General features: G+C 36.7%; 1 protein-coding gene across 2 annotated transcripts in view; it reads left to right on the top strand.

Moving 5' to 3' along the window:
- Positions 1 to 27,595, top strand: part of Vwc2l (von Willebrand factor C domain containing 2 like) — a 206,390-nt gene that overhangs the window by 24,326 nt on the left and 154,469 nt on the right. For both annotated transcript variants that reach the window (XM_051154138.1, XM_051154137.1), the window contains exon 3: positions 318 to 447. In XM_051154138.1, the coding sequence (XP_051010095.1) occupies positions 318 to 447 (130 nt within the window). The remainder of the gene's footprint in view (positions 1 to 317; positions 448 to 27,595) is intronic.

Below are 27,595 nucleotides of genomic sequence, written 5' to 3'. Positions count from 1 at the left end.
TGCTCCCCAGCGGAAGGCAATGCGCTCAGTGCCTCTGGAAACAATCAATGATCAGGTTTTGGTGTTCAAATGCTACTCTGCAAAATAAGGACACAGGTGCAGAGCAATTCATTATTCACAGAGACCTGATCTGTGCTTCCCAACTCACCTTGGCTTGGATACACGGGTTGCCTTCCTTTGTGGGGGCAGAACGAGCATACACTTGGTAAATGGAATTAAAGTCGATATAAACTCTAATGTCTTGTCTTCTGACAGCAAATGAATGTGCAAGCATTAAGTTATAGGAGAAAAGGGGCTAATTTGAGATTTGTTCCTAGCCCTCTCCATGCGAATGGTGCCGCTGTGAGCCCAGCAATGAAGTTCACTGTGTTGTAGCAGACTGCGCAGTTCCTGAGTGTGTCAACCCAATCTATGAACCAGAGCAGTGTTGTCCTGTCTGCAAAAATGGTAAGAATGCCCTGCGTTAGCTTTCAAGAACGGGTTAGGACAAGACGCCAGTGTTTCACACCTGCACGCCATTCAGTGCAAGAGCCCTCTAAGAGCTGCCTCTGGATTTTCAAAATGGACAGAGCTGGCATGGATGTTTTTCTGTAGCTTTAAAGTAAAAATGTGCTAGGGATGGGTGAACTGAGAAGCTTTTCACCTGGGGAATAAGAACTCTCGTAGGCTGGCTTGTTGTGACCCCTGTTATTTATTGTTGATTTATAAAGAGACTGTTGGAGAGAACTCAGTGCTACATTTTTATAGTGGTTGCATTTCTCTCTATCTTGGAGCCTGTGAAGCAGTTTTCCAAATTTCATGGTGTATTGTGTATCTTCAGACAGAGAATGGAGCAAGGGCCAGGTATTTTGGGTTGGACATAAATAAGACTTTGAGTTTAAAGTTGACCAAAAAATATAAATTCAATTATAAGCGTAGTTAAATTCAAGCAAGAAAGACTGAAACCGATGTGTGTGTTGAAGTGTGTGTGTGGTGGGGCGGGATCCTCTAGACTTTCATAATAGAAGATCCCTGGCCTCACAGAAATTGCAATACATGAGGAGATGACTTGTGTATAGGATTATGGGTTCATTTTTCCCCTCATGAATTGGAATAGTTGAGAAAAATCACGTCTTAGTCATCTGCTATCACAATAGTACCCTAGGGAAGACCCTGCAAAGCAGTGACCACCCAGGGCACTCTGTCAGCGAAGACAGTACAATCACACTCTGCCTAGTGGTTCTGTCTAGCCAAAGGGGCGGGGGAGATAATTTACTAGCTAAGAATCCACAAGTGCCTCCTTGGCATTTGCATGTGCTTGGGAGGAAAGTGATTCTAGTCCTTCTCATCACTCTAAGGATGAATTGATGTGCTCTTGAATGGAACAACAGTGCCTATATATATATATATATTTAAATCTTCTAGGAAATTAATATGTATGATTAAATTTCTGTTAATTCACCTAGTAGTCTTTTCTTTAACAGATGGACAATTAGTTTAAAAAAAAGCTGTCACTGACGGGGACCTCCTCCCCCTGTATATGATCATAGGGTGTCAAGTCTCTTCTTGGTAGCCTGCTACCCTTTCTCTGAGTGCCACCAGGCCTCCCAATCCAGGGGATGTGGTCAAATATGGGGCACCAGGGTTCATGTGAATCAGTCCCCACTCTCCACTCAACTGTGGAGAATGTCCTGTCCACAGTCATAGGGGAGGGGAGTAAGAGGGAAATGGGAGGGAGGGAGGAATGGGAAGATACAAGGAATGGCATAACAATTGAGATGTACTATGAATAAATTAATAAAATATATTTTTAAAAAGCACCGGGTTATTTAAAGACAAAACAAAAGTGACTCTCACTATTTTAAAAATAACTTTTGTGGTTTGGTATCTTCCCAAAGTACTAATAATGAGCCCTTCTGGTGTTTTTCCGCACATAGGCTTTCCTGTTTCGGATCATATAAATCCATTATTTTAAGCTATTAGGTGGTTCATTTGACTTCTCTTTTTCTTCTTACCAAATTGATATACAGTGAGCATCTCTGCCTCAGGAGCTAGGAGCACTCTTCCCTCGAAGTTCTAACTTGCCCTGTGTATGCAGAGATACATGATTTAAAACTTCATATTTCTGAAAATGTTAAAGAAACTGGAAAAGATACAAGAAGGAACAGTAAGGTGATTTAATGGTTGAGAAATAGGACCTGGGAGGACAGACTGGAGGAGTTAGCATAATTTGTCCAGAAGAGAAGGCCCAGGGGAGACGTAACTGTCACAAAGTTTATGAATGGTTAGTCTAAAGTAGAAGAGGACTTGTTATTTTTCATTTTCTCCAAGGAGGAAAAGAAAGAAAGCTCAGCTATCCAATCAATCTTCAAAAGTGGGATTGACAAGTCCTTAACTGGAGAAAAAAAACTGTTGTTTGGAAGTAACCATCTAAACAGGTCCTTGAGAGTGTTGTCTTCCCCAGGTGGCCCTTGTTGACTTTGCCCTGCTTTTTCTAGTAACGCCTGCAGTTTAAGACTTGTCGGTACACACTCAGCATCCTCTCAGAGCTAAGAGACTCCACCCTATATATTTAGGAGGCAATGTTGATGCATGCATCTAACACATCGCCCAAGATACCCAGCAAACCCTACACCACACCTAGACTTCATGTCTAGTCAAATGTTAAGACAGCCACTTCAAACTAGCCATATTTAATACGCCACTACTAAAAATTAGCTTGTACTTTTTTTTCATTTTTTATTATTAATTTATTCTTGTTACATCTCAATGGTTATCCCGTCCCTTGTGTCCTCCCATTCTTCCCTCCCTCCCCTTTTCCCCTTATTCCCCTCCCCTATGACTGTTCCTGAGGGAGATTACCTCCCCCTGTATGTGCTCATAGGGTATCAAGTCTCTTCTTAGTAACCTGCTGTCCTTCCTCTGAGTGCCACCAGGTCTCCCCCTCCAGGGGACATGGTCAAATGTGAGGCACTAGAGTACGTGAGAAAGTCATATCCCACTCTCCACTCAACTGTGGAGAATGTTCTGTCCATTGGCTAGATCTGGGTAGGGGTTTAAAGTTTACTGCCTGTATTGTCCTTGGCTGGTGCCTTAGTTTGAGCGGGACCCCTGGGCCCAAATCTGCCTATCATAATGTTCTACTTGTAGGTTTCTAGGACCTTCTGGATCCTTCTACTTTGCCATTCTCCCATGCTTCTCTCATCTAAAGTCCCAATAGGATGTCCTCCCCTCTGTCCCAGTTTCCTGGTAAGTGAAGGCTTTCGTGGGGCATGCCCCTTGGGCTAGTATGCAGATATAAGTGAGTATATACCATTTAAGTCTTTCTGCTTCTGGGTTAACTCACTCATTTCTAGCTCAATCAATTAGCTTGTACTTATATCTTAGAAATTTGTCTTCAAATAAAACTCTCTTTGCAAATGTGTAATGGATGAACTTTAATTGAATCACCTATTTGCATAACTGAAGAGTTCATGCTAAATGCAAATTTCCATTAGTTAAGTTTTCTGCTGCTGTGTCCATGACACAGTATACGAGGACCATTTCTATTTCACCTTGCTGTTTCCAAACCAACTTTCCCTTTTTAAGAATAATAAAGGGAAATGTATCCAGATTCAAATAAGTAGAAGGAGTAACTCTTGATTACAACATACTATTAAGAGATGTTGTTTTTATTGCTGAATGTCATTAATTTGACAGTTGTCTTCAAAACATAAAGCATGATCAATGCCAAAGGACGTTGAGAGCCCCTAAGGCCTATATTTTATTAATGAGGTAGACAGAGCCCATGCTTGATTTGCTAATTTTCTAAGCATCGTTAAGAAAATAGAAACAGATGCCACATATGTAGAAAAGCTGGAAGGAAAATAAATAGCATGACCAACTATAAGTAGGAGTGTGCTGAAAATCCCAGCACAGTGTAAGCTGGTCTCATTACATTAGAAGGTAAATTTGTCCATTATAGTGAAAACTATTATATAAAAATATGTCTCCTTTCTTCTTAGATTAAAGTAAAGGCACAAGTTGAAACTATGCCCTATGCATTTCAGGTACAGGCAACAGTTTCTAATTTATACACAGTAATTTGTACAAGTTCTTAAATCTTCATAGATGTTGATGATCTTGGCAGACAAATATTATTTGGTTTGCATAAATCTGATTGTCTTGGTTGTCAAATTCTTCCCCTTTTGCATATCAAGATTGATTTTTCTGGCTTCCTAGGTTAGAACTAAAGCAAGATGCATTAACGATAACAAACTAAACACTTAGGTGATAGAATCTATCATATCTTACCTTACATTTTAGTATCAGCTAATATAAAAGTCCTTGCTTTGAGATTATTTGTGAGCAAACAAAACAAGGAAAAACCATACATTGTCTTTTGGAGAAACAAGAGTTACCAATGAGAAACATAACAATTATTATATAACTGAGTGTTGTTAATTTTAAAAAGTACAAGTTAATCCATTACCTAAACAAACAATGACACACTTTTTTTTCCCGATTTAATTTGTAAATATCAGTTTGGGAGCATGGAACTTCTAGAACTTTTCTCTAATCAGGTTAAGAATAAAGAGTGATTTTAAACTTGTTCATCCCGATGCTTACCTCAAGCAGGGTGTCTAGTGGTTCTGAATAAACACAAGCAAGCCATAAAAAAGACTTCATTTTTATTCAACTTAGTGGAGTACTAAGAAAAACTGTCGGTGTAATCAGAGTAGGAAAACATTAGGGGAGAATGTGAATGGCCAGGCAGTGCATGCATAATAATATTAGAGGAAAAATAAACGTAAACTTCTACTTCAGATACAGGCACATGAATGCACTGATTTTAGTAAAAATCTTGAGCAATGGCTTCTCTTTCCTCTGCACACCTACAAAAGCTGGTGACCCAAACACCCTCTTTAAAAAAACAAACAAACAAACAAACAAAAAAAAAAACAGGACATTAGCTGGGCATGGTGGTGCACGCCTTTAATCCCAGCACTTGGGACGTAGAGGCAGGATCTTGCTGTGAGCTCTAGGCCATCCTGGTCTACAAAGTGAGTCTAAGACAGCCAAGGCTACACAGAGAAACCTGTCTGGAAAAAACCAAAACCAAAACCAAGAAAGTCCCTCACACACACACACGAAAAAAAAAAAAAAAACCTACGAGTTGAGCTTGGGTCATGGGGCCCAAACCAAGCGCTGAGCTCAGCTAGGGTCTCCGGGCCCAAATTTTGCACTGAGTCCCCTCTCCCGCAACAATTCCCACCGGTCAACACGCTGATCGCCTCTGCCGGAGGGTTCCCAGCTGCAAATCTCAGCCTCTGCCACTGCCGCTGCCGCTGCCGCTGCCTCTATATATGCGTCCCTCTTCTAACTGAACTAAAGTTGACTCAAGTTGTATTCAAATCATTAACCCCGCACTCCTTACTCTCTGCTAGTTTAGTTGTCATGGAGGTAAGGCAGGTAGAAGGCTGGCCATAAGGGCATCAGAGTGCAGGTTACACTCTGTATGGTATTTTATACCTTCTAAAGATTCGCCATGAACAGCAGTAGCCCTAATACACACACAGAGTTCCTTGAAGCGAATAAGAAAGAAATAAAAACCAGCCCCATGAGGTAAAATATAAGCGAATAATTCATAAAGAAAATTCTCAGAAGACAGTCTTGTTTAGTAAGCTGGGAAACAGACTTAACTAAAAGGAATCAAGACGTTACAGGGACAAGACACCAATTGTGTATGGATAAAATTTCTAATATTGGAAATACTTCTTATTGACAAAAGCTTTCAGAAAAGAGTTGAGAAAATGTTGGACTATTTTTAGGAAAGTGTTTTCTGTGAAATTTTTCATGTCACTTGAAATTGATTATTGTATGATGTGTTCTTTGTCCCATAATCATGTATGAAATTTTCACTGCATTTTAAGAATGAAAAGGTGACATGATCTTATTGTTTTCAGTGGAGAAGTGAAATATATCACAGCCTTTATAAACATACTACTGACATTTTTCTTTGCCATGTAAAACAATAGAATGCAGCAATGCATACTACATCTATTATGCCTCTTATATGATATATTTAATGCATATGAAATGAGATACGTGTACTAAATTATATTAAATTGTATGGGAATAGAAACACCTAATTATTTCTATAGTAGAATGGCTATCGTGAGAGCTAGGGAGGTGTTTCAAGGGGTCCAGTACTTTCCATAGGCCTGAGGACCTGTGCTTGTCTCTGCAGTGCCCAGGTAAAAAGCTGGGTGCAGCAGATGTCTGAAATCCAGGCATTATGGAGGTGCGGATGAGTGGAGCCCTGAAGCTCACTGGCCAGCAAGTCTAACTGAATGGGTAAATTCCAGCTGCATAGAAGACCTGTTCTCAAGTAATTTGATGAAGAGTGTTTGAGGAAGACACATGATGTAAAATTCTTTTTTCCACACATCCACTCACATATGTGCATGCAAAAATGCCCATTAAGAGAGAATGGGGGGGGAGGGAGGATGGAGGGAGGGAGGGGAGCAGAGGACAGGGGAGGGGAGTAATGGATGTAATGGTTCGGTATTTACTTGTGAAGGTTAGCAGGTAAAGGCAAACTCACAATGATCATAAATAAAACAGAATTGTGTGGAAAGTCACAAGTATAATGATGTTTCAAAACATAAATAACATTGCGTCATCTCAGTATTAATCAGGTTTGAGTCTAAGTAAATACTTTTATTATTTCTGTGCATCACGTAAGAAGAGTTCTAGAAAAATACACACTGACGTTTAAACTGTGATTCAGTGACCAGAAGAGATGTGAAAGCAGGGAACTCTGGCTTTCATTTCATAGGCCTTCTTATTGATGAATATTTTATATACATATTGTTGTTTCATGTTTTTAAATTTTTCATCATGTGTTTAAGAAAAGGATAATTTAAATGCCATTGAGCTTTTCCAGAGAGGATGCAAGGAGGCATCCTCTTTTGTAATGAGTATAATATTGATTAAAGCAAAGCAAAGATTTCAAATTAAAAGTAAAAGCAAACTATATTTATGGTCATAAATATAGTGAAAATTCTAAAATAAAAATACAATTACTTAGTTACTGCTTAATACATTTAGTTAATAGATTTTACTGGAGAAAACAGTTTATAAGCTATATTTCAGCAGTAGTGTGAAATAACATTCTTCAGTGAATAAAACCACATTTCTGCAAAAATATAATAATCATATTACAGATATTGAATAATTATAATGAATTCCACATAATTTCAGATCAAGTTTTAAGCATTTTTATTTAAATGCCTGAAAAATATGTTTGTCTTCAGAGATTTTCGGAAAGGGATTTTATACTTTGTTAACAAACTAACAGTGGGTGTAAAATCTATGAATTCTGACCAAGGAGGATTTAGGGCAGATTAGGAAATAGTTAATGTGAGAATTCTATCATTATAATTTCTCTTTTATCTAGATTTAAAAAAATGAGTGTATAATCATTTTTATATAAAGTTAAAGACATTATCCACCAGTCAGCAAAACTAATGAGAACTTCATTTAAAAAAAAAAAATAGAACACTCCTGCAGTTCTTGTTCGCAGGAACTACAGGGAGGCCTGTGTATTTAAGCCCAGCCTGAAATAGACTGACAGGCCCTGTTTCTACCTTTCAACAGTCCCACTACCACCCCAAAAAGTACCAAACATCTAGATAAAATAAATGGATACTTTTTTTGTTTGCTTTTGTTTGTTTGGTGGGGGAGGGTATGGTGAAATACATCGATCTCCTCTGAAAGAAACAGAATCATGTTTGATAGGTAATAACTAATGACATTACCCCCAAAATTACTTGTAAGGGGATATCAATTTCAGATAGATGATAGAGAGGTGATGATAGATAGATGCTGTTGCCAAAAGTGATAGATTACAGATAGGTAGATAGATAGATAGATAGATAGATAGATAGATAGATAGATAGGCAGATAATAAATGAATGAGGGAATATAGGTAGGTAATAGAGAGATGAGAGACATTGCTATAGACAGGGAATAGAGAGGTTGAGATTTGCAGATAAATAGAAGGTGCACAAATGGGAAGAACCAGTTAACATAATCAGAAAAGGGAGGACACAGAGAAACAAAGGTGAAAGGAGGCAAAACTCTATTCCACTATTAATTAAATATAGCAGGGTTTAGTAAACAGGCAAGATACAAAAGGAGCATGCAAATTTATACATATGTACATATGTATATACAATATAATAAAATATAGCATTAAAATAAAACTATAGCATTGATGCCCAATGCAGAGATAATAATGGATATAATATGTTTATAAACACACTTAACTACAAGTGAAAATTCTGCATATGATAAAATCCTGTCTGAGATAGACATGTCTAAGAGAGATGGTCTGTAGAGGAAATGTGTTGCAACAGCCGGGTAGTTATCTGAAAAATAATTTATAGCCTATAATTCAGGACTCATTTCATCACATTAAATATAATATTCTTTTTACATCTTCCGTGTGTGTGTGTGTGTGTGTGTGTGTGTGTGTGTGTGTAGTATGCATACTACATGGATATACATACATGTGTGTGCCCAAGGTTGATGTTATTCTCCATGCATCTTCTTTTTTGTTCCTTAAGGAAGTGCCTGCCAATCAAGGCCAAAGCTTAATGATGAGTCTCTTTGAATAGCTTGATCTGGGGACTCTACTGGCCACATTGGGAATTACAGGCAGCTGCCTTACCCACCCAACATTTAAGTTAGGTGCACATCTGAATTCCATTCCACTATATCCTCAGTCTGTAAATATAAATAATTTTCTTAAAAGAAAACCTGGGCAAATTGACTTATAACCTTTAAGTGGCAAATCAAAGATTTCTACATTGTATAAAGTCACACAAAAAAGTGCGATATACAAATTTAAAGCTAGAACAAAAATTAATCTTAATACCAAAAAGAGTTCTTGCCTTTATAAGGGATTATTAGAAATCCATAAAGGAAAAGTTCAATGTCTCTATTTTTAAATTGGTTTTTAAAAAATCGAAAAATATTCCACAGAAAATAAAACAAAAACTATTCTATCAATATATGACTTGTTCAAATATACTTACAAGTAAGAAGATGAAATTTTTAAAATTGATTTTTTTTTTCTTCTAGTTTAAAGCCAAGAGTTTGGTAATCTACTTCACTGGATAAAATGGGCACCCTTCCACATTGTTGATGGATGTGCAAACTGTTGTAGCCCTGTAAAAATAAATTTGATAATATATACAACATTCAAGCACATATGCATTCTGACTTAAGAATCCCACATTCGTGAAGTCACAAATGAACAATTTTGTTTATGCTGAGAGTTTCTGATTAATGATAAATTATCATAGACTTTTATAAATAACTATAGATTTAAATTTTATTTCTTAAAACCAACAATAAATATCAGAATACATTTTGGATCGAAAGAATGAATAATACAAGAATAATTAATAGTATTTCAGTATAAAATTATAAAGTCACAATAGTTTCCTAAGCACTGTAAAATCTAATAAAACAGGGCCAGCAAAATGTCTCAGATGACCAAGGGGCTTACTACCAAGCTTCCCAACCTGAGTTTAACTTGGAGGTCCATATTGTGGAAGGAAAGAACACCTGACTCCTGCAAGTCACCCTCTGACTCTTCACACATACCACTGTGCATACACATACACACGAACATACACCACACACAATAAATACATAGATGCATAAGTAAATAGCAATTAAAATATAATAAGATACAACAGGTCAAAATGAGAAAAATTAAATTCCTAATTTTCTTATATAAAATTAAAGGGAAATATCAAATTTTCTATGTGATATATTTTTATAAGTTGACAAAATGTTTGGTTGGGTTTTTGTTGTTGTTTTGTTGTATTGTTTTAATTTAGGGGGTTTTGGGATTTATTGTTTGGTTGAGTTTTGTGTGTGTGTGTGTGTGTGTGTGTGTGTGTGTGTGTGTGTGTGTGTGTGGTTTGTTTTGGTGACAGGGCCTGCATATGTAGCTAAAGCTGACGTTGAACTTGTTAGCCTACTCTCTCTGACTCCCAAGTGCTAGGGTTATAAAGTGTACACCATCACATCTGATCTGTGGACATAAAAGATGCATCTGGTGGCAGGGTAGAACACAACTTACTAACCACAGAAAAACTGCAAAAAAAAAAAAAATACTATTTTAACTTCTTATATGTGGTTTCAGACTTGAAATATATAAAGTGAATAGAGTGAAAAGTTACCTAAGTATACCAATTACTTTTCTTATCACTGAGGCCAATTATGACAAAAAGCAGCTTGTGGGAAGGTGTGTTTACTCTAGTTTCTGGAGAAAAGAGAAGATACAGTGAATGACAGAGCCAGAGGCATAGTCATGATGCTGTGAGAAGGCTGGTCACACTGCAGAGAGAGATGGATGCTGGTGTGAACTCACTTTTCCCATTTTATTCAGCTTACTCTCCTGCCCGTATGACAGTGCCACACACATTCAGAAAGGGTATTCCTTCTCTAAGTTAAAACTCTCTGAAAATACCTTTACAGATACACTAAACAGTATGTCTCCTTGGAGGCTTTAAATTTTATCAGATTGACTATCAAGATAAATAATTGCAAAAGGTATCCAAATTTAATATATAGTCAATATTATAGACAAACAAGTATATAGTGAAAAAAGGCGTTGTTACCCAAATATGGTCATTATTTTTCAAATGAAACTATACCTCTTCCTAATCTTCATATAAAAATAAATTTTATTTGGATTTAAATATATAAATTGAAAAAATAAACTATAAAAGTATGTTAACTTATAATAGGAGTGAATGTCTTCCTAAATACACCAGCAAGTGAAGAGTTGAAAACAGGAAAAATACAAAAGCGAATCAAGTATCATAATGTTCTATTGACGTCATCACATGCATTAAAAGACAGCAATTGCTTTAGAGAGAATGAACGTAACAGGCTATCACATAAAGCTGACTGAAGAAAAGGACATTTCTTTCCTGAAAGTCAGCAAAAAAATAAATGGCTTTTTGATCTAGAAATGACATTGCCAGAAATTGATAAGAAATGATCAAATAAGAATATATGAAAGTGTCAGCATGGTGGTTTTTTTTTATTATGAAACTGTTTCAAGATAGAAAATACGTGGAAAACGTGGGAACTAAGTATTTAAGAATACCAATCAATCATTTACCAATACCCAGGGACTCTGAGTCCTACCACAAGTATACTCACCGATAAAATGATGATGAAAATGTGGTTCATACACACAGTGGCATTTTATTCAGCTAAAAATAATAAAATTAATCATAAAAATTTTAAGAAAGTATCATAATAAGTGAAGTAATCCCGAACACTCAGAAAGACAAATGCTGCATGTCCCCTTTCACATGTAGACCATAATTTCAATATTTACATATTTGAGTAGATTAGGTGTGGTATAGGTTGTAAAACTAGAAGGAGACCAAGAATGGGAGTAAAATACATGTGATATTTAGACCACTAGATGTGGAAGGTAAGGGAGGTCACTAAAACGCCTTAAAATGCCATAATTAAGTCATTATGTATTATAATTAATAAGAAAAACTCTGTAAAAATAAATTATTAAAAGTAAATCAAGGGGCTGGAGAGATGGCTCAGAGGTTAAGGGCACTGACTGCTCTTCCAGAGGTCCTGAGTTCAATTCCCAGCAACCACAGGGAGGCTCCCAACCATCTACAATGTGATCTTCTTGCATGTAGGTATACAGGCATGCAGAATAATAAATAATTAAAAAAATAAAAGTAAATCAAATCATAGTATATCAACACAAGAACTAAGAGTCTGTTACATATAATAATGCAGAAAGGGGCTGGAGAGATGGCTCAGAGGTTAAGGGCACTGGCTGCTCTTCCAGAGGTCCTGAGTTCAATTCCCAGCAACCACATGGTGGCTCACAACCATCTATAATGTGATTGAATGCTCTCTTCTGGCCTGCAGACATAGAAGTGGGTAGAGCATTGTATACATAACAAATATTAAAAATGGTGCAGAAAAATGAGGCTCTCTCTCCTGCAAAAAGGGATATTTATAGTATACTGTTAAACTACTCAGCTAAGTCTATATAGATACATAAATAGATAATAGATAGATGATAGATGATAGATAGATAGATAGATAGATAGATAGATAGATAGATAGATAGGAGTGTATAAGGGACCTTATTTTGTTTTAAAAAGCTGGAGGAAAATATGGAAAATATTATTCATGCTTAAGTTCTTCCAATAAATGTACATTATACTTGTAATCTAAAATTACTGTTTAAAGGAGAAAACAGAAAAACCTACAACCAAGACAACATATTTCTTCTATTTTTATATTTTTGTGATTAAATAATTAATGGCATGTCACTGAGTGGAAATTGTGCTGTGATTCCTTGTTATAATTTGTACCCTGTAAATTAGTTAACTAACTAATAATTTCTACCAGTTGACTTTTCAACTCCTTTATAAGATTTTTTTGTAAGCATGAGGAAAGCTTCATTGCCCATTTTACACACCTATTAGGGAAATTGCTAAAATATTCACTTAAGTATATCCATTTACATTTTCATGAAACATGGGTCTTAATTGAGTGCAAGTCTTGCACCTTAACTTAATTTTTTCTCTCTTTCCTTTATGTAGATTATTAGTACCAAGCATTACACATTGTGAAACAAACACGCTACAGATGAAGGCTTCCTATGGAAACTGCAGAGCGCGTAACTGTTGGCTGCAGAGACCCCTAAACAGTTCAGGATGAAAGTGTGTCCCTAGGCAGCTTCAAAGTCTGCGTTCCCTGACTTCTCCACAGAAGGTCAGGATTACGACACTTCCTTAAAGTAGATGGCAAAACAGAATAGCAATAAATGGCTACTTTAATCAACCACAAACAATAATTCCCCATTTCTTTCATAAAAATATCCTCCAAAATATAAAAGGAAATATACATGTTTATATTCTCTTCAACCAACAGGATTACCTGTTCATTCATCAGCAAATGATTTCAAAAGCCTTACTTTATAGAATTGACACAATGAAAATTAACACCATGTTCATTTCCCACGAAAGACATCTCTTATATAACGATTGTGGCTACCTAATCTTAAAACAGTGAAGATTAGAAGTCCAATACATTAAAAATAATTTGAATTTTTCTCACTATATTTCCCCTAACATGTGAGGACAGATTATATTTTTCCCTAGATATGATATAGGCCAATGAGTCCAGTACTCTCACAAAGTACACATATTTTTGGTGGTTCAAATATGATTTTGAATAAGCAAATGAATAAACTCCTATATTCTACTTGATTAAAGAAGAGCTAGAATTTTATTATAATTTTGATTCTCTGAGTTGCTTGAGCTTTTGAAGTGTGTAATGCCTTCTGTCTCACACAGAGGAGCTTTCATATGGGAAGCTTGGGCAGCATAGGATGGTGGGAAGGGTGCTGCATTAAATGTAGTTTGGCAGCAGAAAGCCAGCCTGCATGCCTCAACTGGCAGAAGACGTAGCACAGTAATCTAGAAGAAATAAGCTGATTGCCCTGTGAAGTCAAGTATAGCTTGAAATTTTCCTGCTTTACAAACTCACTACAGACACATGAAGCTTCTGCCAGTGAAGTATGGACTTCATCTGACGTGTCAGTCATTTTAGTGCAAAATTAATGGCACAGTTTAGCTAGTATTCTTCTTAATGATGTATTTTATCTAATTATAAAGACTGAGTGTGCTAATGACTGAAGCATCCTCGAATATATAAGGATAAGGGCTTGATAAATGAGAGCCGGTGTAACATTTAGTGGTCCTTAGATTAATTGTCGTCATTACCCCAGGAATTGAGAAAACATGTGAAAAGGGCAAACACTTTCCTCAGCATATGTTGTCAGCAGGCACCCTTCTCTATATCTGTCTCCCAGAATCCTTTGCCCCCAGAAACACAATATAGCATCTTTCCCAGGTTGTCCCTTGTCTTACCCTATGGCACCTCAGCCAGGTGTGCTCTCTTCACAGGCCAAGTCTCCCTGCCATGTAGGCTGTGTTCTTCTCCCCAAAAATGAGCTGTGCCTGTCTCTGATTTATAATAAAATTAGTCATCTGATGAGCCCAAGATTCCTCATCTGCAAGAAAATATGTGTAACTTCATGAGTGGTTCAATACTCAAAGCCTCTGTATTTTCTTCTTATCTTTAGGGACATTTTTAAATTACAAATGAAACAGATTATAAGAGAAAGAGAGAGAGACAGAGAGACAGAGACAGAGAGACAGAGAGAGAGAGAGAGAGAGAGAGAGAGAGAGAGAGAGAGAGAGAGCCCTTAGAATGATTTGAGCTAATTTTTCAGCAATTCTGTCATATCAGATAATTTCACAAAACACCTGACTTGATTTCTTGTCGATAGTTAAGAAAGTGCTGAGCACTTGCTGATGCCATGCCTAATAAATGATTTGAAGGTGTTGTGTAAAACTATCAAACCTTAACAAGAAGAAGCAAGTCCAGAAAGCCTGTCTTGACATCCACACGAAGAAAGCAGAGTGACTGTGGGAGATAGCATTTGATGCTAGACAGCAGAGAGACAAATGGAAAGTTACTCAGACTCTGACATAAAACAGAGACAAAGGAAGCTTGTGCCATACAGAAACTGTAGCGGCCGAAGCAGAAAGCCCTTCCCAACACTCCTGATATTTAAGTGGCGCTCCGAGCTGCTTCAAGCCAATCTATCGGCAATGTTAGAGCTCTTCTGAAGTGTAATTATGGCCAGATGAAAAAAAAGATGAAGTTGTCATGCGTTGTTCATGTTTGCTTCCGTGCACCTCATTCCCATGGGGCACCAGCACAGAGAAGCTGTGCTGCTCCTGCTCATCAAGGTAGATATCCACCAGCCCTGCACTCTCCCTTTCCTTCACCCATCACCTTTAGTGTTTTACAGAAAAGTCCATAAAGCAATACACCTGCCTTCTGAAAGGCCATGGTCAGTTGGTTTCCAGTATCATTAAAAGAAAAACCGCCAGTAGTGTTATATCCATATGGCAGAAGACTCCTTTTTCAGATGTCCTGTGGCAGGATTTAAAGTAAGTGCAGCAGGCAGGGCAAAAAGACTCATGACAAATGCTTGACGTGGGGATTTTCTGTGTTTCTGTTTGCTTTTCTGGGCTTGTTTGGATTTTCTTGGTGATTTCTTTGAGCATCATGCAAGGTGCCCATGAATGCACGGGAGGAGAGGTCCTAGGGAGAGCAAAGCACATAGACCTTTCAAGCCAAGGCTTCTGCAAGTTCCCAGTTTAAAACTTAGATCCTGTTCCAGACCTCAATAAACACAATAGTGTTTGAGTTGAATGAAGTAATGAGCCCCCTATAAAAAGTCATCTCAGATGAAATGAAAAGCAGCTGGAGTCATTAAAATGTCCCTGCCACCTGCCACAGTGTGTGTCTACACATGCAGAATGCTATATAATTCTCAACCTTTTCCATTTCTAATATGTTCAGAATATCACACAAACATTTGTAGAAAAACTGAGATATTGGGCATTTAAAATACTAATTTTTAATTATGTATTTTCCCATGAATAAAATTGGCTCAATTAGTTTCCATGGGGGGGGGGGGACTGCTCAGCCTAGATGACAAGCAGGTTATAGATAGGTCCAAAGATAAGACATCAGGTCTAGAAACCTAAAGCGAATGGAATGGAACATCATGTCTGTTGAGGCACTTAGCAAAGGAAATAGGTCCCCTCTTCATATATGTGTATATATGAATATATACATTCAAAAATGCACATTCTAATGACAGTAATTAATGGAAGTCTACTGATTGGAACACAGATCTCATCTACTACACCCTTATATATACTAGGACATCAGAGATATTAACAGATTTAATCTTTGCAACAATCTTATGAAAAAAAAAAGCTATTACAATTACTAATTTGCAGAGAGGAAATTGAAGCTGAGCTAAAGAATGTAAATTGCCCTATGAATGTTAGTGCAACTTGTGCCCTATTCTTTTTTAACTCCAAAGGCCAAGCATCTGTTCCTAAGTATTGTGAGAGGCCAGAATCATCAGCACTGCCTGGCAGCTGTTTGTTTTGCAAACCTCTGAACCAACCAATCTGAATCAAGATCTCTGGACTTGGTACCCAGCCATCTGTGCTGTGTAAAGCTCCCTAAGTGTGATGCTCATCACTCAGAACCATGTGCTTCCTTGGAGGGGCTTACACCATAAAGAGCCTGTTCTCCTACATATGAAGAGTAAGTGTGGTAGAAACAGGAAAAGCTGAAATGATTCCACCACCAACACCATCACCACCATACACATGCGTGCACATACAGTTACCACCCAAGATAAAATGACACTGGAGCAAGAAGCAACATAAGTCAGGAAAAAAAGGTGTCTGACCCACATACCCTGGTATTAACACAAAGTCATTTGTACTGAAGAGGGAAGAATGAATGACAATTACTGATGAGACAAAAGGACAGGTCCCTAAAGACTAAAGTTGCAAGTGGTAAGCAATACCCCAAAGACATTTTGAGACTAGGCTGCTCAAAATGATCATTATCAATGATCACAACATTTTATATTAGTGAATGCATGGTCATTGAGGGGTAAATGCAGCTGATAGTTTTAAGGAAAACAAGAGTCGCTAAAGAAGGTATAATATGAAAAGTGAAGATGAAATGATATTGATTATGATGAGTGCTAACTCATTATGTACCCTGTAATAAAGAAGTCATTGTCTCAAGAGAATTATTTTTTCTAGAGTAAGACCTGAAATGTACAAATAATGTTTTAAAATCATAATTACATTTTAAAATATTTTAATCACCAAGTGTTGTTGCTTATGATTTTGACCCCAGCACTCAGGAGGCAGAGGCATGCTGATCTCTGTGAGTTTGAGGTCAGTCTAGTGTACCAAGAGAGTTTCAGAACAGGCAGAGCTATGCAGAGAGACTCTGTCCAAAATATAATTATCATCATCATCACCACGACCACCAACACAACCACCATTATCATCATCATCATTGTTAAACATACTTTTGAGATATGCTTGTCAGAAAATATCTACATTTTAAAGAAGGCATGTTTTGATTCATGTGTACCAGAAAACCTATTACCATAACGATTATCTATTATCATATACCAATCACCTCCAGTACTTTCAACAAGCCCCTGGGTAATCTCTCCTTCTAACCCTATTTCCACCCTGGGGAATGTTGCTCAGCTTTTAAGCCTCATATATCGTTCTTCACATTCTAGGACTTTGTACAAGTAAAAATTTTTCACTGTGGGCTCCTGCCTTGCCTCTCTCAGTCAGCACAATTATTGTGAAAGGTAACTAGAATATGGCTTAGAGTTCAATACTTTCTAACTGCACTGTATAGCTAAAGATAGCATGAAAGTATATATGTATATGTATATGTATGTATGTATGTATGCCTTCACTTAGGAGATTTCTAGTTTTTTATTATTTCAAATAAAGCTGCAATAAATATCCCCACAGATACCTTTGCATAGATACATATGGGGTTTTGTTGGTTTGGTTTGGTGTGGTTTGGTTTTGATATGGGATGTCTCATATAGCTCAGGCTGGCCTTGAACTTAATATGTAGCTGAGGACGCAACACTGATCTTCCTGCCCCCATTTCCCAAGTGCTGAGAATGTAGTTTTGCATCATCACGCCTGTCTTCTTTCTCTTTTCTGTTATAAAAAGTACCTAGGATTCTGGGATTCTAGGTTTTATGGTTGGTGTACGCCTAACTTTTTTTTTTTTTTTTTTTTTTTTTTTTTGCAAAATTTTACAGAGTAGCTGTAACATTTCAAATTTCCATGAAAATGTGTGTGAGAGTCACTTCCTGCACACCTCAAAAACGCTTGGGACCATAAGTGCTGTTTCACTTTTGCCTTTCTACTTAAGTCTCATTGTTACTTCATTGTACTGTTAAGTGCGTTGTCCTAGCGACTGGTGATGGTAGGAATCTTTTGTGTGCTAATTTTCTATCCAGTTGTCTGAGGTAAAATTTCTGTTCCAATACCCCACCCTACCCCCCTTTTTTTCTGATGGTATTTTTGCTATGGAATTCACGGGGATCTTAGACATTCTGGAGATGGCCTTTCAATAGATAAATGCTTCAGAGCTCTTTTCCTAACTAGCTGTGTTTTCATTTGAAGCCAGGTGTTACATATGTCCAGACGACCAGACTTTTATAATTGTGCTTTGAGCTGTTGTCTAGAAATCATGGCCCAAGCCAAGGTCTTTGAGTTTCCACCTGTAACCATTTGAGATTCCAGTTTGATTCATTTTTTAGGTCTATGATCCATTAATAATTTAGTTGTGAATGAGAATACTTGTTATTTCACATATATATTGATAATGATAATAAAATGTCTTTGCAGATACCGATGTATGAATAATGTACATCTCATTATATTTTTCCAAATCTTTCAGAACTCTATAACCTACTCTTCTGAAGTTGTTTTGGCTTCTAGGTACTTTGAACTTATATCCAAATTTTAGAACTACTTTTTCACTCCTCCCCTCTAAAAACTGTATATTGGAAGCTTGCATTTAATCTCTCCGTCCCAGCAATGTCTAGTCTTTCCATTTGTGGAAATGTTATTCCTCTTCATTTATGTAGTTCTTTCATTTTTCTCAGCACTGTTTCCTTATCCATTTTATCCTGAAGTTTCAGTACATATGCCTTTTACATCTATGGTCCATTTAATCCAAAATCTTTTCTAATGCTATTGTTGTGGCTATATACTTTTAAAAAATATTTGTGTTATTTATTTGAGAATTTCATAGTACATTTTGACCATATTCACCTCTTCTGCAAGTCCTCCCAGATCTACCAACATTCCTATCAACTCAACTTTATGTTCTCAGCAACAACAACACCTTTTTTTAGACTCAAGTCCAGTCTGTGTTGGTCAGCTCCTCCTGGGTTTGGAGCCTGACATGGAGTATGGTTAATGTATCAGAGGTCACACCTTTAAAGAGAACTGACCCTGCCTTCCCCACAGCTAAAAAAATGCCAACACTTCCTAACCTAAGGGTGGCAGTGTGTGCTTACCTTCCGTGCCTACACGAGGATTTTTTTTTTTTTTTTCTGTCTCGAGGTTGGATAACACTTGTGTATACTGTCACAATTGCTGTAAGTTCATGTGTGAATCTAACCTGTTTTATCTGGAAAAGACTGTTCTCTTGGTCATCTACCATCTTTGGCTCTTACAGTCTCTCCATCTCTTCTAGGAAGACTCCCTGAGCCTTGAGGGAAGGGGTGTCATAATACAGACATCCCATATAGACAGCGCATTTAGGGCTATTATGTCAAAATCTCTTGACCACATCAACTACTTGTAGGTCTCTGTACTAATTTCCACCTACAAAAAGAAGCTTCTTTGATGGTGCTTCAATGGTGTAGTTATCTATGGTATAGCAATAAGCTATTGTGACTTGTTTTATTGCTATGTCCCTTTAGCAGATAAGTTTGAGATCTTCCTCTAGGGCCAAGTATGGCTTCTATCTTGTGGAGCATATCTTATATGAGATCAGAAAATCTTCAGTTACCCTTATAATTGCTGTGCCACTATTGCACCAACAGACATATCTTGCCAGGCATGTTGTGATTGTGCTTTGTGAGGTCCACAGTTGGGTAAGACCGATGGTTGCTTTTCTCCTTCAATGCCATACGTAGCTCCTTCCAGCACCATGAAAACTAACCAATAGTAATGAAACTTCTAGGTCAGGACCCAGTTGATTTCTCCATGTTTATGATTCAAGTATGTGGCGTCTTCCACAACAGGGTCTTACCATCACATGCTAGAGAGTAACTCAGAACAATAGCATTATCAACTCTGAAAGAGGCAATCCACTGCTGGTGCTAGAGTTTTTATTTGATACCATGTTCCTCATTATAAGATAACCCCATTTAAACTATTTTTATATGTATGTATTTTAGGAAGCTTCTATTGTAGTAGACTTTTAAAAAGACTTTTGGTGTTATTTATTCATCTTCTGCCCTTCTACCCTCCACTCTGCTTTCCCATCCTCCATTACCTTTACTCCTTCCTGTAAGGGTTTCTAAAAGTGTTATAATTTGCTGCTAATACATTGAAGTAAATTGATATTAATGTATTCGTCTTAGGTTCTAAAATACTGCTAAACTTAATTAATGATTGCAGTGGGCTTCCTTGTGGATTCTATTTGATTTTCTACATGTTGCCTATGAATGACTACAGTTCCATTGCCCCTCAGCCATTTGTATGCCTTCTGTTCTTTTATTTATTGCCCTTGCTAGGGCTTCTTGTACTGTGTTACAATGCTGGCTAGAGCAGTAAATAGAAGTCACTGGATTACCCCAGATAAGCCTTACTTACCCAGAGATAGTTTTTAAGAGTCCTTATTTGTTAAAATGGTCATATATGGGTTTTTTAACATAGTGATTTCATTAATTCATCCTCAAAATTTAAGTCAATGTTGCATTCAAGATTTAACCTGCACTGAGCCATAATTTTTAACAGTTGTGTTTCATTTTCTTAGGAGATTTTATCATCCAATGTTACAAATATTACAATTGTATTACTCTGTTTTCTTTATTGCTTATGGTTTTCCCAGTTTGGAATACCAAGGTATTGCTGATTATATATAGTTAACTATGAGAGTAGTTACTTATTTTCAACTTTCTAGAAGTCTTGAGACTCTGAAGATGGCTGGTTTTTAGTGCTTGGTTGTTTGTGTTTCATTTCATTAGATATTTTGAAGGTGATACTCCAGCTCTATCTTATTTGTAGATTTTCTTTATACAAGACCTCAGCTGCCATTCTTGCCTTTGTTCCTGTAAGTGCACAGTGCTCTCATCCATGTGCCTTAAAGGTTTTCTTTTCATTCTTGTCTGTGTCTCAAGAAAGCATCTGCTGTTGATCTAGGATTTCTTGTTCCTGTTTTTCATAAAGCTTTTTGGACATATAGATTCATACTTTCCAAAAAAATCTATTTATTGAAATATTTTTATTTTCCCACTTTTGAAAAGTCTAAAAGTGGTCCTCATGGCTCATGATCCCATGTTTCCCGTCTCATAGAGAATCTGTTGTTTGCTTTCCTAGCTTACTAATTTTTTCCTCTGCAACATCTGCTCTGCCAATCACTTCTAACAGGTTTATGCTCCCAGATCACTGCTTTACCTCTACAGGTGAGATTTGTACTCTAAGTGTCTTTCTTGTTTATACTTAAACTCTATGAATATAAAAGAGCATTTACACCTCTTTTAAACAGTCCTGTTTGTTTATGCTGACATCTATTGACTTTCTATCTCCTTGCTGTTAGTCATGTAGCCATGCTTCTGGTCATGCCTGGCAATTAGGAATTGAGACATTATGTATACTACATGCTTCTGTGTATGACATTTTGGCTATCTGTAAATATTTTTTTTTGCTGTAGGACAAGTTGGTTGAAAACACATTGATCTTTTTAAACCTGGCTTTTAAGATTTGTTGAGCAAGACCAGAACAGTAAGTAGTCTAGGACAGTTATGTCCTACTACTGAAGCAAATTTTTAAGTAGTGCACTTGATACCTTATTGTGTATAAAACAGTTTACCCAGGTCTTTTCACTCTCTATCAGCTCTCCACCCCAGTAAAGTTCCTCAAGCAAGAAATATCTCACTGAATACTTGAGATATTTAGTTCTCTCTCTCTCTCTCTCTCTCTCTCTCTCTCTCTCTCTCTCTCTGTGTGTGTGTGTGTGTGTGTGTGTGTGTGTGTGTGTGTGTGTGTGTGTGTGTGTCTTAAATGTGCTCTTTTCACCATTTATTTGTCCCCTGGTCTCTCCTCCAAATCTCAGCCCTATTTCTTCAACTTTATGAATCATCTGAGCTTCCCTACCCAATGCTATGGCCTAAAACTCCTCAAGGCAGAAATATGTGGGCACTTGTAGGACTTCCTTTATTTCTCTTCCCTGAGGATTCACTGGCCCTCATTGCCAGATGTGCCCTTGTTTTTTATATATTTTCGTTTTTAAAGGTAAATTAATAGCTAGCCAAATTTAAATATTCATTTTCCCCACAATGATCATCAGATGGTAGCCACTGAATAATTATTGAAAGCTCTGATTTTTTACCACCAAACTGCTCTAAACTATTTCTATTCCCTAATATTATAGCATGTTATATGGTTTCACCTCTTCTGTTTTTACCATTTAATTAATTAAGGGAGGTTGGAATTAAAGTTGTGAAATGCTGTGCAAGAGACCTAGTAAATTATTAATGTAGATTTTAAATATATATTTTAATATTTTAAAGACTATTTTGTAGTATTATGGTTATTATTTATTATAAAATAGAAATAGGACATTTAATAATGGATTTTCTAATTATTCTTTCCAGCTAAGGCATTAAAACATTTCTAATTTACCACCTTAAAGAATTTAGCTGACTAGTAGACTTTTACAAGAGATTTTATATAGATCAGCAGGAAAAGAAAATTTATATTACAAGAACAAAAGTGATAAAGTGAAAAGAATATAAAGTAATTAACTTTATCACTCAACTTCATGCCAGATCCTGAACATCAGAACCCTAAGTTAAAATAGAATGTAGACCAGAGACTCAGGCTCTGAGAATGAGAGAAAATGGCTCATTTGACACAACACCAAATATTGCTCTTGATGCTGACCTAAGAACAAAACTGTTGGACATTTTATTACCTTCTGGCTTATGATCTCTCTTTCTTTCTCTCTCTCAATAATGCTGAACAGACAAACTTTGCAATAAAATAATATTACCAATTTAATTTTCATTAAAGTTTCCCAGTCAGGTTATACTTAAACATACAACCCAAAATTATATGGTATGATAGTCACTTAATCTCACATCTTGGCTTAAATGTTTTGAATAGAGAAGCACTTGATGTTTTCAGGACTACAAAATTTGTGTTTTATTTTACAGTATTACAAATGTTACAGTCTCTGTCAAAAGCATCAAATAATTAGATCTTACTATTGAACTGGATATGGTAAAACATAAACAAAATGCTTTAAAGCAAAAGTTATTCAATATATATAAACATTTTGCTTATTACCATATGAAATATTCAAGAATGCCCAAGCGTCTCTAATGCAATCCATCTTGCTAACGATGCCTTTAAGAGAGGAGCTGGGTGACTGCGGAGCTATATGCCTTCTCAATGATAGCTCCTTACAACATCACAGCTATGCCATATTTAAGACAAATCTATATGGCATTTAAGATCTATATATCCCCTTAGGCATTGCTAGAAGTAAAATATCACCTTGAAAGTCATTTGAACAAAGTAATGAATTTTCTGGAACCTCTTTTTTATTCTCCTCAGCTATTTAAAATTTTCCTGCACCGAAGCAAAATGTAAAACTTCAGGCTGTTTCAGCTCTGTTGAGGAAGGGACCGAGAAAGAACCATGGCTCTACAAATGAATACTTATGATATGATTATTCTTCTTCTCTATAGTGTGGCTATAAAGAACAGAAATGGGAATGATTTTCCCCACATATCAGCACTCTCCCCACATCCGAAGAACTCAAACCCAGCTTTATTAGAAGTAGAAGAGATTTTTTTTGATACTTTTTAAGAGAGTTTGATTTTATAATCTAAAGGAAAAAATTGTGGAGTGGGCCAAAGCCAGAATGCTACGACAAGAAAGTCTTCGGAAGAAAAATTAAAATATGCAAAATATTAGCATGCTCACATGAATCTATGCACAGTCACATTAAGATCAGGTATATTGCAAGGAGAGGACTGGACTACAGACTTCATGAATAAATTATTTTCCCAATTACTTCCTAGATAAAATTAAACATCACAAAAGAGTAGGATTTTTAAAGCTGAAAAGAGATCTTGGAAATCATTTGCTATAAAATCTTTATTTTGTACATGAAGAGAAAAAACTCACAAATATGAAAGGTGACCATGAACTGTTCAAAGAACTCCAACAGCAGAAACCAGAAATAGAAGCTAGCTCTACTCCCTCTTAGGAGCCAGACTTTTAACTAAATAAATACATATTCTGTATGATGCCCCATAGGTACTTATTGGTCTATTCTCACCTAATAGGGTTGCTTGTACAGCTTTTTGACAAGTATTTTATAGATATAATTTGCTTGTACATGCTTCTGGGTGTTGTGTCAATCAAATGGTTCTTAAGGTTAGTTTTGATTTTTCAAATACTTCTGCAATTACAAGTAAAAATATGTGGTTAGAATCTTAATGAGAACATTTTCAGGAAAAAAGGAAAAAAGAAAAAGTGAGAAATAGTATGTTCATGGGTTTGGGAAATATCATTCTCAATTCTGTCTCTAAGGATGAAAGAAAGTCAAATTGCTTCTTGGGAGAAGAGATGGTAAGTCTTTGTGATGGAATGATGGTGGTGTCTTTCCAGCAGCTACACCTTTTATGGAGTATGTTTTGTTATAGTTGTAGTGAATATACAATGAGTAAAACACCAATTACTATGTTTAGTGCAGGCTAACAAGCTATGCATTGCCTTCACTCATTCATAAAGCTATTTATTAAATAATATGTCCCAGGTATTGCTGTAACTGCTAGAAGAACAAGAGACAATCTCTACTTCCACCCCCCCCCCCCAATCTCTACTTTTAAGAAAACTTCAGGCACAATAAGAATCCAGAAGAGAAAACAACAGCAACAGCACAGAGGCAATGATTATATTGCAGTATGTACCAATAAAATTAGGGAGAAATTTTTGCCAAATTGTGTCTAGAGAGAGAAAAGGTAAATGGAGCATTAAGTCACTTTCACTGTATTATACAAGGTTTGTCACAAGTAGACAATATAGGAAAAAATCTATTGACTTGCATACTTCCTCTACTGGAGAATATCTGAGGCACATGTCCACTTCTTTCAGCATAGCTGCAAATAATCATTTTATGTATTGTAATTTAATCAGTGTTTAATAGCTTTCTCATTGTTGTCTGGCTATATAGAAGATTTATATAATGTCAAGAATTATCACATTGAGTAATAAATATTTGTGATAATATCCTGACACCTAATTCTACACAAAGGAACAAAGACATGATAGAAGAAATTTAGGAAATTAAAAATTATAGTTCATGTTTAAAAAATTATAGTTTAACAATTAGATCCTAGGAAATGGGACATGAATGGGAAAGCTTGTTTGAATGCATCTGTGAATTCCTTTTCTTCTTTCTCCTCACCTCTTCATCACTTGCTCTTTCTCACTTACCCCCACCACCTCTATTCCTGATACTCCGAGTGCTTGACTCATGTACAATTTCACACTGAAAGCACCAGCTGGAAGAGCGCAGTCTAATCCCAAATGGTAGCACCTGTGACTTGTTCCTTTAGGTCTCAGAACTTGAAAATACTAAATTCCTCCTGTTGTTTCTGGATCCTCAAGAACAGATGCCTAGCATCTGTTGAAAGATTATCAACAGAAAAATAAAAGAAGTGTTAACTTGGCAAAGAACAAGAGAGCAGTGAAAGAACAGATGTGCGGTCATTTCATGAGTGCATTAAGACCAGGTCAAAATGAGGCTCAGATTTGGACTGTTGTGAAATGTATCTTCCTCCCTGCCACATATCCTTCCCCAGTGAGTTTAAAGTAATTTTAAAAGGCAATCAATAACTTTACTGTATTCAATAATGTCAGTAATCATCCCAACTTATGAAGATGACATTACGCAGGTTTGCTACACATTGTCAACCTCAAAATTGTTGGAAAGAGAAAAATTTGAAAGTCTAAACCATGTCCCCTTTGATCATGCCAGTGCCCCTTTTCTGCACCTGGTCTATCTATGCTGATGTGTGATTAAAGTGGGAAAGTAGGTTATTCAAAGAAACTCACTGGATGATGAAATTAAATGGATGAGTCAACTAATCGATTAATCGAAGGGCAAAGATAGAATGAGTAATGCAGAATTGTTTTGCGTACTGTATGGTACATAGATTGCATGAACATTAAATCTTTTATAAAAACAATTTTGTCTGTGAAACAGATATCCATTAAGCATCTCTTAGTCACTTTACACGTGTATTCTAATTGCATCTTCACAATAGCCCATCTTCAGAGGAGACTGAAGCATAGGAAATTACCTCCTTCTCAATACATGGCTAGGAATTTGCAGCACACGTATTCACTACTATTTCCTATCCAAAACCCATATTTTTCCACATAGTCAATGCATACTCTACAAACATAATACCTGAATATAACAGCTCACTGACAAGCTACATCAGCAGAAAAAAAAAAACAAAAAACTCAAATGGGAATTTGGCATTCTAGAACAAAGTCACAGAATGATGTAACTTTTCTAACTAAGGCTATATTCCACACACTTTTTCAGCTTTCTCATTTTCTCTACTTATATTGGTGAGTTCTCAACTAAAAGGAACAGGAACCCCGGTTGTAATTAACAGCCTCAAATTCCCACGTATCTGAAAACCCACATGTACCTCACTTTAAGCCTACATAAAGCACAAGGCTTTGACAATAAGAAAAGAGAAGATTTTTCTTTCTTCTGCATTTCTCTTACTGGTTGGCTTTTGAGCTTTATTGTGGTGATATGACAGTTTCCAGAGCTCTAGGCTTTCTTCCTACGGCCAATTGTGAATAAGATATTACACATATTCTTTATTCTAACAAATATTAGAATTGCATTGGACTGAGGTAAGAATAAACTATCTCCTGAGCCAGTCAGTCTTCCTGGCTTAATGATGTAATTCTAAGCTTGCCAGGCAGGAGCCACATTGCAATTCTTGAAGCTGGGGATGAAGACAATGATACTGCAAGCATGCAGTAATGAGTGTATATGATTCTCCCAAGAAATATAAGAATGTTGCATTCAGTGGACAAAATGAAAACATCATGTATTATTATAAATACTTAAAAAATTCTGTGAAAGGGATGAGTAGATAGCTCAATGGGTAGAGTTGTTGCTCTGCAAGCAGGAGGACACAAGTTTCTATCCCCAATGTTCATGTAAAAAATTAGGCACGATTATGTATATCTGTACCCGGTGTTGGGGGAGGTGGGAGAAAGGAGGGTCCCTGGGGCTCAGTGGCCACCCAGTTTAGCATTTTTGATGGGTGTCACACTCTCTCAAAGCATAAAGTAAACAAGCCAGGAAGATGGTTCAGCAGGTAGCAACACTTGCCACAAAATTTAATCACATGAGTTGCCTCTTTGGGACCCACATGCTGAAGGAAGAGAATAGGCGCCTACAAATTGTCTCCTGACATCCATATGCCCTTTCCTCCCAAAATTAAAAATAAAATTAACGTAATTTTTTAAAGTCTTATACAAAATAACACGGAGGATGACTGAGTAAGTGCCCAATGTTGACCTCTGACCTCCACACTCACATGCATAAACACCCATATACCTCCACACGTATATTCACCACTATACATGAATACATGCATGCATGCACATGATAAATACACACATTCACACACACATGCACACACAGTAACACAAAAATCTCTGTGAGCACATGCACAAAAATATAGCTTTGTGACAGTAGCAAACAGATTAAAACATGGCTTACAACTAATCAACCTTTGAATATTCCAATGTCATTCTTCTCCCTGTCC

The sequence above is a fragment of the Acomys russatus genome, chromosome 12 (genome assembly GCF_903995435.1).
Source record: "Acomys russatus chromosome 12, mAcoRus1.1, whole genome shotgun sequence".
NCBI lineage: Eukaryota > Metazoa > Chordata > Mammalia > Rodentia > Muridae > Acomys > Acomys russatus.
This window is presented reverse-complemented; position numbering and strand designations above follow the sequence as displayed.